The sequence below is a fragment of the Clytia hemisphaerica genome, unplaced genomic scaffold (genome assembly GCF_902728285.1).
Source record: "Clytia hemisphaerica strain Z4C2 unplaced genomic scaffold, Clytia hemisphaerica genome assembly, whole genome shotgun sequence".
Lineage (NCBI taxonomy): Eukaryota > Metazoa > Cnidaria > Hydrozoa > Leptothecata > Clytiidae > Clytia > Clytia hemisphaerica.
The window spans coordinates 974,693-987,258 of NW_027103704.1; the positions used below are offsets into that span (position 1 = coordinate 974,693).

General features: G+C 36.7%; 2 protein-coding genes across 4 annotated transcripts in view; one reads left to right on the plus strand and one right to left on the minus strand.

Moving 5' to 3' along the window:
- LOC136804086 (RIIa domain-containing protein 1-like) overlaps nt 1-12,566 on the minus strand; it is a 185,881-nt gene that overhangs the window by 135,101 nt on the left and 38,214 nt on the right. The window lies entirely within an intron of this gene.
- LOC136804083 (high affinity cAMP-specific and IBMX-insensitive 3',5'-cyclic phosphodiesterase 8B-like) overlaps nt 1-12,566 on the plus strand; it is a 53,902-nt gene that overhangs the window by 20,203 nt on the left and 21,133 nt on the right. The window contains exons 1-9 of one of the 3 annotated variants that reach the window (XM_067060824.1): nt 684-1,180; nt 4,405-4,461; nt 5,680-5,814; nt 7,866-7,921; nt 8,225-8,281; nt 8,707-8,761; nt 9,018-9,106; nt 9,988-10,075; nt 10,989-11,090. In XM_067060824.1, the coding sequence (XP_066916925.1) occupies nt 968-1,180; nt 4,405-4,461; nt 5,680-5,814; nt 7,866-7,921; nt 8,225-8,281; nt 8,707-8,761; nt 9,018-9,106; nt 9,988-10,075; nt 10,989-11,090 (852 nt within the window). In that variant the 5' untranslated portion in view covers nt 684-967. Of the gene's footprint in view, nt 1-683; nt 1,181-3,663; nt 3,792-4,404; nt 4,462-5,679; nt 5,815-7,865; nt 7,922-8,224; nt 8,282-8,706; nt 8,762-9,017; nt 9,107-9,987; nt 10,076-10,988; nt 11,091-12,566 lie in introns of those variants that run through there. The other 2 variants (XM_067060826.1, XM_067060825.1) reach the window with 2 other exon arrangements.

A 12,566-nucleotide genomic window follows, 5' to 3' on the forward strand; every position in this document is an offset into this window, starting at 1 on the left:
ATGTCTGGCGTGTCTCAAGTTTTGGCAATGATTTCAGAATTCTTGTCTCTCACTTTACACAACTGTTTCCGTGTTACTGTACTCAGTGAAACCGCAAAAAACGAACGCCCTCAATCTCACGTTTTGTTTATAATGTTACAATAGATTTCTTTTCGGACGTAACGCGGTTGTTCGATTCGTTTGTCCGTTCTTCCGTATGAATTAAAGATATCGTACGTAAAACACTAGATGGAGCTTTTCCTTCCCTTACTAATGAAAAATAACGCGATTTCTTAAAAAAATAGACCACAATTCGGTGCAGAACTAGTTTCTTCTGGTCTACATTTAGCACAGATGTTGTAGTTGGTTTAAAGTAATAGTGGCTAGAACACGATTCAGCTGTGAGGCAAGGAAAATTTACCAGGTTTACTTGGCAAGGTTAACGGAAATGATTAAACCACCCTCCTCTTATGCGTATTCGACCATAATCCTTTTCTCTTCTAAAAGCCGGTTTTCATTGAGCTTACTTTCCGCCGCGCGGGATTGAATTTTTCAGGCGATACGCATGCGCATTTTGTATTTTTGACGGCAATAGCTAATCAATTAACTGACAATGATGAAGATTGATGTCAATACTACGTAAAAGCGTTCGATCTGCTTCTGTTCTTGAATTTGACTTACTTTTGATCACAATTCTTCATTTCAGCTAAAAAAAATAATAATAATAATAATATTAAATGACTGACTGAAAGAGAACAATAGAAAATAATGACTTGAATTAATTTGCTGAGACATGAATGTACAGCCGGTTGGTATACTCCATCAGTAGAGACGGACTTTTTTTTTACGTTGAAAATTTGTTTTATTGGACTTTTTGTCTCCTTATAAGTTCAGGAGGAGTAGTAAGCAGTACTTTCTACGTCTCATCTCTACTCATTGGAAAATCGAGGTAGAGAGAAAGAGAGATCGAGATTTTTCAAACTTTGAAATGAAATGTTCGCAATGTGGCAACCTGTTTTGCTGTTTCGCCCTATTTAAATCCAAGTGCGTTGACAAGGGCAGCCGACAGCAACAAAGACATAATTCGTCCGTCGGTGGCGGAGGCGGGGATGGTGTCGCCCTTCACGCCAACAGTGCTACTACTGCAGCAGCGTTAAATCAAAATGGTGTAACCAACACGGAAATGATTGTCGAGTATGAGGTAATTCTTGATTCTGCTGTTACGAGTCTAATTATTCTCGTCTTTTTTTTGGGATTTTAAGATAAAAGAGTCGATATTTTACGTTGATAAAGTAATCTTTGACTTTTTTAAGTCTTCACGGCCAGCCGGCTCGGCTGTCTATGATCTGAGCGGATCAATGGAGGTAGTTGTGGCTCGAAACGGGAAGCCTTGGCTTATTCTGACCTTTATACGGGAGGAGCAGAAGGAAAAACTATTGAAAATGCCCGGTTTATTGTAATCTCATAACAGATTATCCATTCAGTACATACCACGCTCTGCTCTAAAGGGAACGTGACCTGGTTGTTCAGCCAAAATAATCAAAGCCACGTAGCTTTTCGCTTTAAAACAAAAGTGAAAGCGGATGGGTTCTAATATTTTTTATTATGATTGGCTTTTGATTTTGGTGCGATTGCTTTGCTTTAGCCAATCAGCGCGCTTAAAAGCTCGTTATATTCATTTCAACACTAGATGAAAAGGATTAAAGCGGTTCGCCAGCCTGGGTAGATTCTCTTACGGTGCCATGTCCTTTAGAGTGAATATCTGCCATGCGCAGAATATCAGAATCTGCTCGTAGATTAGGAATATTGAGTGTTTCCGTATGGGGTCATGAATAACCTGAAAATATTATTACATCATTCGAACAGTAATAGATGGATTGCATAATTTCATATAATTTTACATCATTTCATACACGCTTTTTTTTATAAGAATACACTTTATAAGAATGTCCATGATGAAAATGAAAAATTAAGAATATGGTAAGAATATTACCATAATGGAATTTAGCAACTGAACCTAAGAATGCCATTTTTAATGCATTTTAACCTGTAGATTGCCAATTTCGATCTTAACCTATGAGAATTCCGTAAGAATATTTTTGGATGATTTTCGCCAAAAAGTTAAGAATATCCATGATGAAATGAAAAAACACCATTCTTATAAAAAAAGCGTGTAACCTCTTCAAAAGGGTTCTTCAGTGTTTTCAGTGTTTGAATTTTTGCCTTCGTGCAACCAACCGTTCCTTTCATAGTTTTATTTTCAAAATGTCCCCCTTTTTCTTGAACTTTAATAGACATTCTTTTCAATATAATAAAACTTGGTCCAATTTCTTTTTCATTCATTTTTTGTTGATCATATTATAAGAACTTGAAATCATTTGTGCTTATCTCGCTCGTCAAACCTCATTTTCTTCAGATATTACAGTACAATATATGATTTTCTTACAGTAGACTCATAGACTGTTTTGTTCGACTCTTACAATCATATTTCTGATCAAAATTCATTGGACACATGAAGCGTCAAAATACTGCATTGACATTTGAAGGGTCTGCTCATAAAAGAATTTACAAACTCTGTACTACCATATCTCTACTACACGTTTTTTTATAAGAACATCCAAAAAATTTCGAGCCTTCGGATGTTCTTAACTTTTTGCGTTTTAAGCCTATATTTTGTTTCATTTTCTCAATAAATTGGATGTTTTAAGAGTCTGCAAAGCCTTATAATGTTCTTAACTTGTTCATAAAATGTTGACAATCTTATACAGCTTCTTATAAAAAACGTGTATATTTTGTGCTTGTTTTTTCTGTTTAACATCTCACAGTATTATCAGCTGGTTTTTATTTGGGAGGTTTTTTTGGACCCCTTCAAATACTCTTCATTCTTTTTCGTTCTCTTTATTTTTTTTGTACAAAATTTCTTGTTATCACTATAAACTCTTTTTTTTTTTAGTTTGATTTTTTTTTCACAATATTTTTCTCCGTTTATCCCCTACTATTTCTATATAGTATTTTTTTAGAAGGTGATTTTTAGACGTTGCTGCTTGCATTGTATTATTTTGAATGTTTGTACCCGTGTATAAAAAGGTCTTACATTTGAAGAGTTATTTAAAGGGACGTCATCTATCAGCTAGCGGGATACCGCATGTCATGCGCTTTAAACTGTTTGTTTTAATTTGTACGAAAAAATATATGATAAAGGAAACAAATTCTGAATGGCTGAAAACTGCGCACTAAATTAGTTGCTTTATAAAACTATGCAGAAAACAATAGCAAAGGGCTCTTCAAGGTTATCACATGGGTATCGGAAGCATAGTTTTACTTTATGTCTGTCGTTGAATAGACGTTTGATAGTGAATTCGTCTTTGATTGGTTTTAAGACCCCCCTCCTCCATTTTATGACTTTTTTGTCCAACCGTCTTCAATATCCTGAGGAAAATCAGCCTTCTTAGTATCGAATTATTATTGCTTTATTGTCAATTACTACGTTTGAATGCTCTCTAATTCGATATTCGAGGAGTGTCGAGTTTTCGAAACAATCAACTAAATTACTCATTTTATGGAATTTTCTTCTCGAGTACCGACCACGTGACTATAAACAATTATTGATGTAGTATCGAATTCGAAAAAAGGCTGTAAAATAGAGACCGTTACACAGAAATTCCAAATGATGTAATTATTTTTAGTTTTTTTAACATTCAAACAGTAACACGATATAATATCCAATACTAACCAAAATATTTCGGAAAAATGTAGATTTTAATGGTAAATGGCTTTTTGGATCCATAATGCATTGGGCTCACATGAATGGTGTAAGTCCATTTAAACTTTTTCATGAGGTTAAACTTATTTATCAAAAGAGCTTTTAAAGTTCGAGTCGTTATTTTACATGGATAGGCAAGTAATGTAGGACTTTCAGACAGTCTTAGAAAATTCATAAACGGTTTTGCTTTCGAAGACAGTTTCCAGCTGGTATAGTAAGCGGTCGTCTCTGAGAAACTCTACCGCGTCAAAAACGCGGCTGTAAACTTTGCGTAATTGGGGTAAACTTTGGGTAATTATCTTCCCGCGTTTACTTTCCCTGTAAGGTAACGGACGATAACATCGTCTAACACAACGGTTACATTGTATAGATCTGTTGCGTAAGGTTAGAGTGTTCGGTGACGTTGCGCGATTACGGTGCGCAAGGCTGTTGGTTCAACTCCCAGCCGGCTTATACCAAAGCCTCCGAAATGGTACTTGATACCTCTCTGCTTGATGCTCAGCTGTCATGGAGAAGGGTCAAGGTTAAGTGAAGAAATCAAGGGAAGGAGTGGCGCTCTACACTACCCTTCCTTCAGGTAGATAGCAGAGAACTCTGTGACTCTGTAGACTGCGATCATCAACTTAGTTGATTACATGGTTTCTTTTTCTCTATTTCTTCAGGCTACCAAATGCGAGCTGGAACTTGGACCAATGAAAGTATACAAACATCCAATGGAGGTACATACTAAAAGTCTTATCAAAAGTCTTATACTCATTATATCCCTTCGCACTTACAAGAGGGTCCCAACCGAGTCTCGAGTTTCCTTAGGTTCGATTGGTGTGAAATGTCTGTTTCAGTGAACGCAGTAAAGTAATGACTTCAGCCTTAAGACCATGTTCAGACGTTCCGTATCTTTCCGAAACGAAACAAGTGAGAGCGTCATAATTCGAAACGTCAAAAAAGAAGACATATATATATTCAAAGCAAAACAGATCGAAGCGGTTTCGCTCCACTTTCTTATCAGAATGGAACTGCTCCGTTTTCTTGCTCCAAAACGTTCCGAAACCAATATGAACACTCCCGATATATAACCAAAACCATACCGGAACGATACGGAAACCTTAACGTCTGAAGGGCGTCTGAACGGTCACAGATTAACTTGAATGATCCGAAACTCGAACCTATTCCCCTTTCGTACATATACACCTACCAACTCAAAGATTTTGGAATCGAGTTTTTCACGGCCGAAGAACGTCGTATTATTGTATATTGATCTTGTTGAATTTGGATGCAATGTACCTCAACTCATAGACTCAGACAAATTACAATTTTCTCGTCAACTGTACTTCAAAATGTGCGATTCCTTGTACAGCAGAGTCTCTTTAACTCGAACCTCTATAATTCGAATGTCTCCTTACTCAAGCAAGTCTTATGTTTCCTTTATGTAACACCGTAAGGGCTGTTTATATGGAAGTGGGCTGGCCCGGCTAGGTGAGGTGGGATGGATTTTCGAACGTTACGTCACAGTTTTTGACGAATCAAATGACTAAAAATAGATCACGCGACGTTCGAAAACCTATCCCACCTCATCTCAGCCTGCCTCCATATGAACAGACCCTTAAAAAACTTACTCCATAGCTCGTAATCTCGAACAACTAATTACAGTACATACATTTTGCACAATATTTCCAATTTTATCATAGATTCTGTTAGATCATGTTCAGATGTTGCGATTCCGTTCCGCTCCAAAACAAAATAAAGCCATCTATTGGTTAGATTCAAATTTTACGTCACTTGTAACCAATAATGGCTTCATTTCGTTTCGGAGCGAAATGGAACCGTCATATGCGAACATAATCTTAGTGTTTTCTCGTTGTTACTCATGATTAATCGTTAATTCTACTCAAAAATTATGCGATTCCCAGGTAATAATAACATTACCAATTTCATTATAGATTCTGCTAGTGTTCGGTTGCAAAGATAAACAATCAGACGCTCTTGAGAATGCTGCCAAAAAAGGAAGTTATCGGTGTCGGCTGGCCACAACGGCTGAAAGCGCCATGGAATATTATCTGAAGAAATTGCCAGAGGTAGAATTTCCATCATTTTGAAAGAAGTGTGCATGATGTAACTACTGACCTTTATATATCCCTGGACCAAGTTATATCCGCCATCTTTGATCGAAGTTTGTTTTGAATTGGTACCCGAAGCCATTGTTAAAAATTAACGTCTAACGGCGCTACATCATCAAAAGTTTTCGAGGGAAAGTAGATCTAGTGCTCTCGATGCATTTACACCGCTATCGAGTAGTGCCGCCATTAGGGTACCAATTTTCAAAAAACTCCGATCAAAGATTTTGCTTGGCCGGGATTGAGAAACTTGGTCCAGGGTATATAAAGGTCAGTGTTAATTAACTAACAGATTTCCACACTGCAAGTACGCTCCGCAATCATTCAATTGTGTATTGAATAAGCGAGCGGTCTTATTACAGTTGACGCTCTTTAATTCGATAACGAATGGGAATTGGATTTTCATCGAATAATAAGGGAACATATCGAAAAGTAGAGCGTCGAATTAGAGTGCGTCAACTATGTATCGGTAGAACATTTGGCTACTTAAGAACTTGATTTCACTTTGCAAATTATGCCTGCGATTAAAGGGAAAGATGAAGGGTAAGTGGGTGGAGCCCAGGCCTAAGTCAGTAGTGAGGTTAAGTATACTCATATAGTCACAAACACGAACGGAAAATGTAATCGGCCAGTGCATTGCAGTCAATCATCACGTTTCTTATCTTCACTTACAGTATATGGCCCCCAAAACGGTCATTAAAATGAGGATTCTGACTTGTAGATTTATCAGAATTAAACGATTTTTGTTTATTTAGAAAGAATGATGGTTATACTAAAAAATGAGCATGTTTTTGATGGTTTGAGACAGATTCAAAATAACATATTTACGTATGAAGGAGATATTTTAACACCCAAATTAGATAAAAATTGCATATAACTCACTCTAGCTCCTTGGATATTGAAAATAAGTTATGAAAATGGGGTATAGGAAACTTTCTACACCTAATGTCGTTCAGAAAATGCAGATACATCTGTGACTTTAGAGGATGGGTAAAAGATATAGCATCCAGTATTTTGGGACCCTAGAATCAGCATTGATAAAACCGAAAATTCTAAATATGAGAAACATCAAAAGATCTTGGAATTCCATTCCTATCAGGTTGAGTTAATAGCTTATAACAAAAATTAACATTATATGTAAAATTTTTCGCTGAATCAGGAAAAATGGCAAATTCTGTCATTTTTTTGCAAAATATAGGAGAAAAATACCTTTAAAGCTTAATATTTTCAGTTTCAGTTAAGCTTTTCTTCTCAAATTTTCACAGCTTTTTCCATACATGAATGGAACTATTTTCAAAAGACATTGATTTTCAGAAACTTGATTAAGACGTTGTTAAATCTAAATTATCATTTTGAAAATTTTCAGTTTGGACTTTGCAATATCAAAAATCTTGAAATATTTCATAAAAATCATAAATTCTATCTATCTATCGGGTCGTAAATTTAAGGGTAAACACAAATATGTTCATAGTTTTCCTCCTATTACCACTGGGCTTAATATTTTGATTTTAACTACACCTCTGTTTTGGGGGCCCCAAACCTGCACTTTGACAACCAGGGGTGTACTGTAAAAATTTTATCAAACAAATTTATGCCCAAAACCCTCTAAATCACATTCCAAAACTATGGTCAAAATTTTGTATTAATATCTTAAAGATATCTCGAGAAATCGTTAAAATTGCAAACCTCCGTTTTGGGGGCCATTAGAAAAAAGCTACCTATCTTAAAAATATTGTTGAAATTGAAAATTTTGAAAAATAGCTGTCGGGAAATAAAGTAGAGATGTTAAAGTTTTGCATGCAAGAAAAATTTTTGTAAAACCTTTTTTCCTCTAGCTTTGAGAGAAATTTTAAATTTGATCGCCGTTTTGGGGGCCACATACTGTACATTTTCCGTGTACTTAACCTCGCTTGCTTTCAAAGAGGGAAACATTCGGGTCGCTTTCAACCGCTAATATGCTTAGTTATAGTGAACAACTTGTGATATATTTTTTTCTCCTGTTTTCTTTAAAGCTGGTGATCATAGATTTACGTTCTAATCAATATTTCGACGGTGAAACTCTTTGTAGGTAAGTGCTTGCAGGCGATTGCCATTTTCATCTTCTTTTTATAAACTGTTAAATAATGTTTTTTTGAGAACATCAAATTATTTCGAAACCTTCAGGTGTTTTTAACTTTTAGTGTTTCCAGCCTAAAAATGTTCTAATATGTGTAATTTGGATCTTAACTTCCCAAAGAATTGTATGTTTCAGATTTTACATAGCCTTGTTCTTAGAATGTTCTTACATTTCTTGGCCTGGAACCCTTATATGTTATGATATTTTCTGCCGTTATATGAACAAACTTATTAAATTATTCATTTTTTTCTTCAGAAATATTCGGGGTACGAGACCCATTGTAAATACAGTAATTGTTGGGGTCACAAAGAGGTAGGATATTCCATTCCATTTTAAAGCTGATGTCCGTGCGAACTTTCCTTTTGTGCCAAAAGTATACCGGGTGACCCAGTAAAAATTATAAGGTTTGATGGGTAACTGTGTCCGAACTAATATGAAAACTTACATTATATAGGAAAAAGTTAACCATCAAACTTTTTTCTGGGTCCCCGATAAATTTTATTGGCGGGGGATTGATTATTCTTTCGCTTAAATATTTCGATTTTTTTATGCCCAAATAATTTTAGAAGCGTTTTTGAACGATTTTTAAGATGCTCTAAGTAAGGTCTCTGTAATTTTAGTATTTTTTCAAAACTTTTTGACACAAAATTTTGTTTAGAGGGGTAAGCTACTATTTCACCAATAAATTAACATTGAAATGTCACCTGGTCAGTAATATTACCTTTTCTTTCTCTTAGACCTGAAGGAGAAGACGTGTCTATATTACCTCTAATAAAAGCTGGTTTCGATAGGGTACGTAAAACATTATGATAATATAATTTCAAATTCATATATCTATACCAAAGGTTGATAAAATGACTGTAGTCGCCAAAACTCAAAAAATGTAAAGACGAGAAAACAGAAAATGCTAGATTCTATTAGTCATTCTAAAATAAGCGTAAATCCTTAGGCATCACTTTTGCTTGCCCAGGTTTCTCTCTAGCTTCGGTTGTATCTCGCCATCATTGGTTGTTATGCTAATCACTCTCTCCTTCTTTCATTTTTACAGAGATTTGTAGAAGATTATAGTGTGACGGCGTGTTTTAATGAATTATTGATGTTGGATAACGGCGAAGTCTCATCCCAGTGTAAATTAAAGTAAGTGTACTGTATCATCAGAAAAGAATCAGAAAATTCACCATGACTTTTTTTCTCGATTAATTCCACCGATACGTTAGATAGATATGAGCCCTCCGAATGCATTCGGGATGGGTCCTACCCACGAAGGAGCAGGAATCACGGCGCTGACAGACACTGCGACTTGACAGACGCGAGCTGCAAAGCCATGGCGTATACCATGACACTCAAACGACACTGGGAGAGCGATGCTCACGCTAGGCCGAACCTTATGAGTACCACGGCACGTCACAATGTCTGTCTAATCTACCCACACTCTTGTATCAGATTAATGGTACCCAATTCCTCTCACATGGCATGGCTTGACCCGGGTGAAGGTATGTTCACTTGCCAAGTGAATCGTAGAGACACGGTGGGTATCGATCTCAGGCCTCCCAGGCGGGAGTCAAGGATGATAACCACTATACCACTACGCCGATACGTTATACAAAACATTATTGCTGCTCTATTTTCCCAAGCCCATGACAGGTGAATCAAAATAATTCGCCATCGGGTATCGAGTTAATAATGTTTCAGTTTCATGTAACTTGTACTACATCAATGTCAAAAGCAAACAAACTCTCTGATCAACTAAACATGTAATTTTGCGCAGTTATCAGCCAATCAGAGTTTACTTGATATTTGCGTGCAAATTATATGGAATCAAAGCATGTGAAACGTATATTAGAATATTGACTTTGTCTAAACCTGCCAATCTCAGGTATATTTGACAGTTTTTGTAACTCATCACCAAGACTTTATTACCTTCTCATTCACTGTTTTAGATACTATCTCAGTAAAAATTGCGAGTGATTTTCAGTTACTCGGATGATAAACGTATTTTTTATTCTCTTTTTTTTCAGAGCGACTTCGTGTTTATTTAGCGCTGTCGAACATGCTTATGACGCTATAGAAATTCAATGTGTAGATACAGAAAAGACGGAATTCCAGGTAAAATGTCTGTAAAGCTCGAGTTATAACTCGCCCATGAAATTGTAGCACTGGCTCTCAAATGTAATTTAAATGAGACGCTCTTTATTTGTAAAAAAGTATTAAAAAGTAAGTATATTCATCTGGTGGCTGTCGGCGGAGCCGGGAGTGAGGGAGTCTATCCCCTTTTCTATTTGCGCTAGACCTGAGAGATCGAATGCTGAGGTGGAGCACCACACCTACTCTCAGCTCCCAGTAACTTACCGCCTGGATCAGATTACCCAATCTAAGCTACTCATCCGCTGAGTTGGTGGTGACCGGGGATCGAACCCACAACCCTTAGATTGTAAGGTGAATGCTCTACCGACTGGGCTACCCGGTCACGGTTATTTGTAAAAGCAACAATAAAAGAGCGTCTCATTCTTGATTTCCCAAGGGAGATGGTAGTCACTACAATTTTTTCGAAAATAGACTTTCTCAAATACGTGAACCTTATATTTCTGCTTTTGCACACAAAATCTGAACTTTCATCTCATTTTTCGAATGCTGGATGAAATGTTGTTCCGGTTTGTGCCAATGTAAATCCTTTGATCTCAAAATCCACCCAGAGAGATATTTTCAGAGCCTCGAAATGGAATTTTTATCATTAACCATTGAGTTTAAAGCCCGAAATAGCTAGAGAGAAATTTCTTGGATTCGTTCGTTCGTTCGTTCGTTCGTTCGTTCGTTCGTTCGTTCGTTCGTTCGTTCGTTCGTTCGTTCGTTCGTTCGTTCGTTCGTTCGTTCGTTCGTTCGTTCGTTCGTTCGTTCGTTCGTTCGTTCATTCATTTTATTGTTTAGTATGTGAATCCACGTTTTTCATCTTTATTTTTAACTTTATTGTTTAGTATGTGAATCCACGTTTTTCATCTTTATTTTTAACTTTATTGTTTAGTATGTGAATCCAGCCTATGAAAAAGTGACGGGTTTCTGGAGGTCCGAAATCGTTGGCAACCAGAAGAACAATATTTTATCGAATTGTGAAGTGCCAACGCCGGTAAGTTTGCTTCATTTCTCGCACGCTTCATCTTCCGTGTTCAACCACTAAAGGCCGGTCTCCACTCATCCTTTTTGCTTGGAAAAAAGATACGTCATAAAAATTAAAAGCTAGTTTTATATTTGTGTTGTTTTTTTCTGCAAATGAGATGTTAAGTTTTCCATTGACCTAGATCCTGACTGACTGAGGACGACAGTAAATCGGCTCTTTTACTGATCTCGACTTTACGGTTCCAAAACTGCTCTTTGTTCCAAATCACTTCAGTCACTCCTCCGCCTTAGAAGGGAAGATCGATAAACTCTCTACACTTTCTCATTCCTGTGGAAACCTTCCAATTACCATTCTCCTGCGGTGAAAGGCCTCTGAAAACTGAACTTTCTTGGCCTTTGGTGGACAACTCTATTTTAAAACTGATCGTGTAAAGTCAAACTGCAATCATGGATGAAATATTTGAGACAAAGGGGATTTCCCGGTGAAATTTTAAACACCACAAATTATTTTTAAGCGCCTTACCCATACCCTTTTTACCCATTGTTGGGGTTAGGAATTTCGCCTGTACCGTCAGTCTTTTGGCCATAAAGAGGTGTTTCCAGGCTTATTTCAAGGGACCTCCCCACCCTCTCCAAAAAGTCTCAAAATCCTGTATACTTTTGAATAAACGGCATGCGTTTGCGTCCCACGAGAGATATGTCCTACTATTGAGAAAACCTTTTCAACCGCTAAACTCATTATAAAAAACAACAACAGAAGAACACTGACTTAAAAAGTGGTTTGGACAATCTCTTAATCACCTTAAGGAGAATTCAAGATGCATTAGAAGAATATCAACAAAATTGTGAAATACACCCTATTTCTCTTTTTCCTCTCTCTAGCTTCTGATGATCTGTTTTCATTGCAAAATACTAATCCTCGATGCCTTGCCTTTTTCACACATCTGAACACCGCATAATGCTCTTTCGCAGATTGTCATTACTGTGTTCCAATGTTTTTGCATTAGAGATTGTACGAATACTTTTTACATAGTCGGCTTTATGTTTTAATCCGTAAGGTTTAGTTTTTTTTTGGTTTCAAAACTTTTTCACGAGCCTGTTCAAAATGCTCCTCCCGTCGTTTCAGATCTTCCCTTAGACTTGTATGAATACAAGATCAGCAAGTTTTAAGCTTTAGCGCGATATTTTATTGGCAAAGTTCACACGCGCTGTCTTCTGCCAGGCAATAATCCAGAAACATCGAAAAATAATCATAGCCTGGATACCCAGGCTACCTTTAAACTTTCTAAAGCAATCGGAAGCAAGGCAAATTTCAGAAATTAATTTTTCCTCTGTGTATCGGCCTTTTCGATGTTTCGAACGTTTAGTTTTTAGAACGCCATAGTTAATCAAGTGTAAATGGAACTTTACAGAAAAAAACAACAAGAAAACAAGGCTGCTTCACAATTTTTACAATATCAGATGCTCAATCCAGTCAATTACAAAA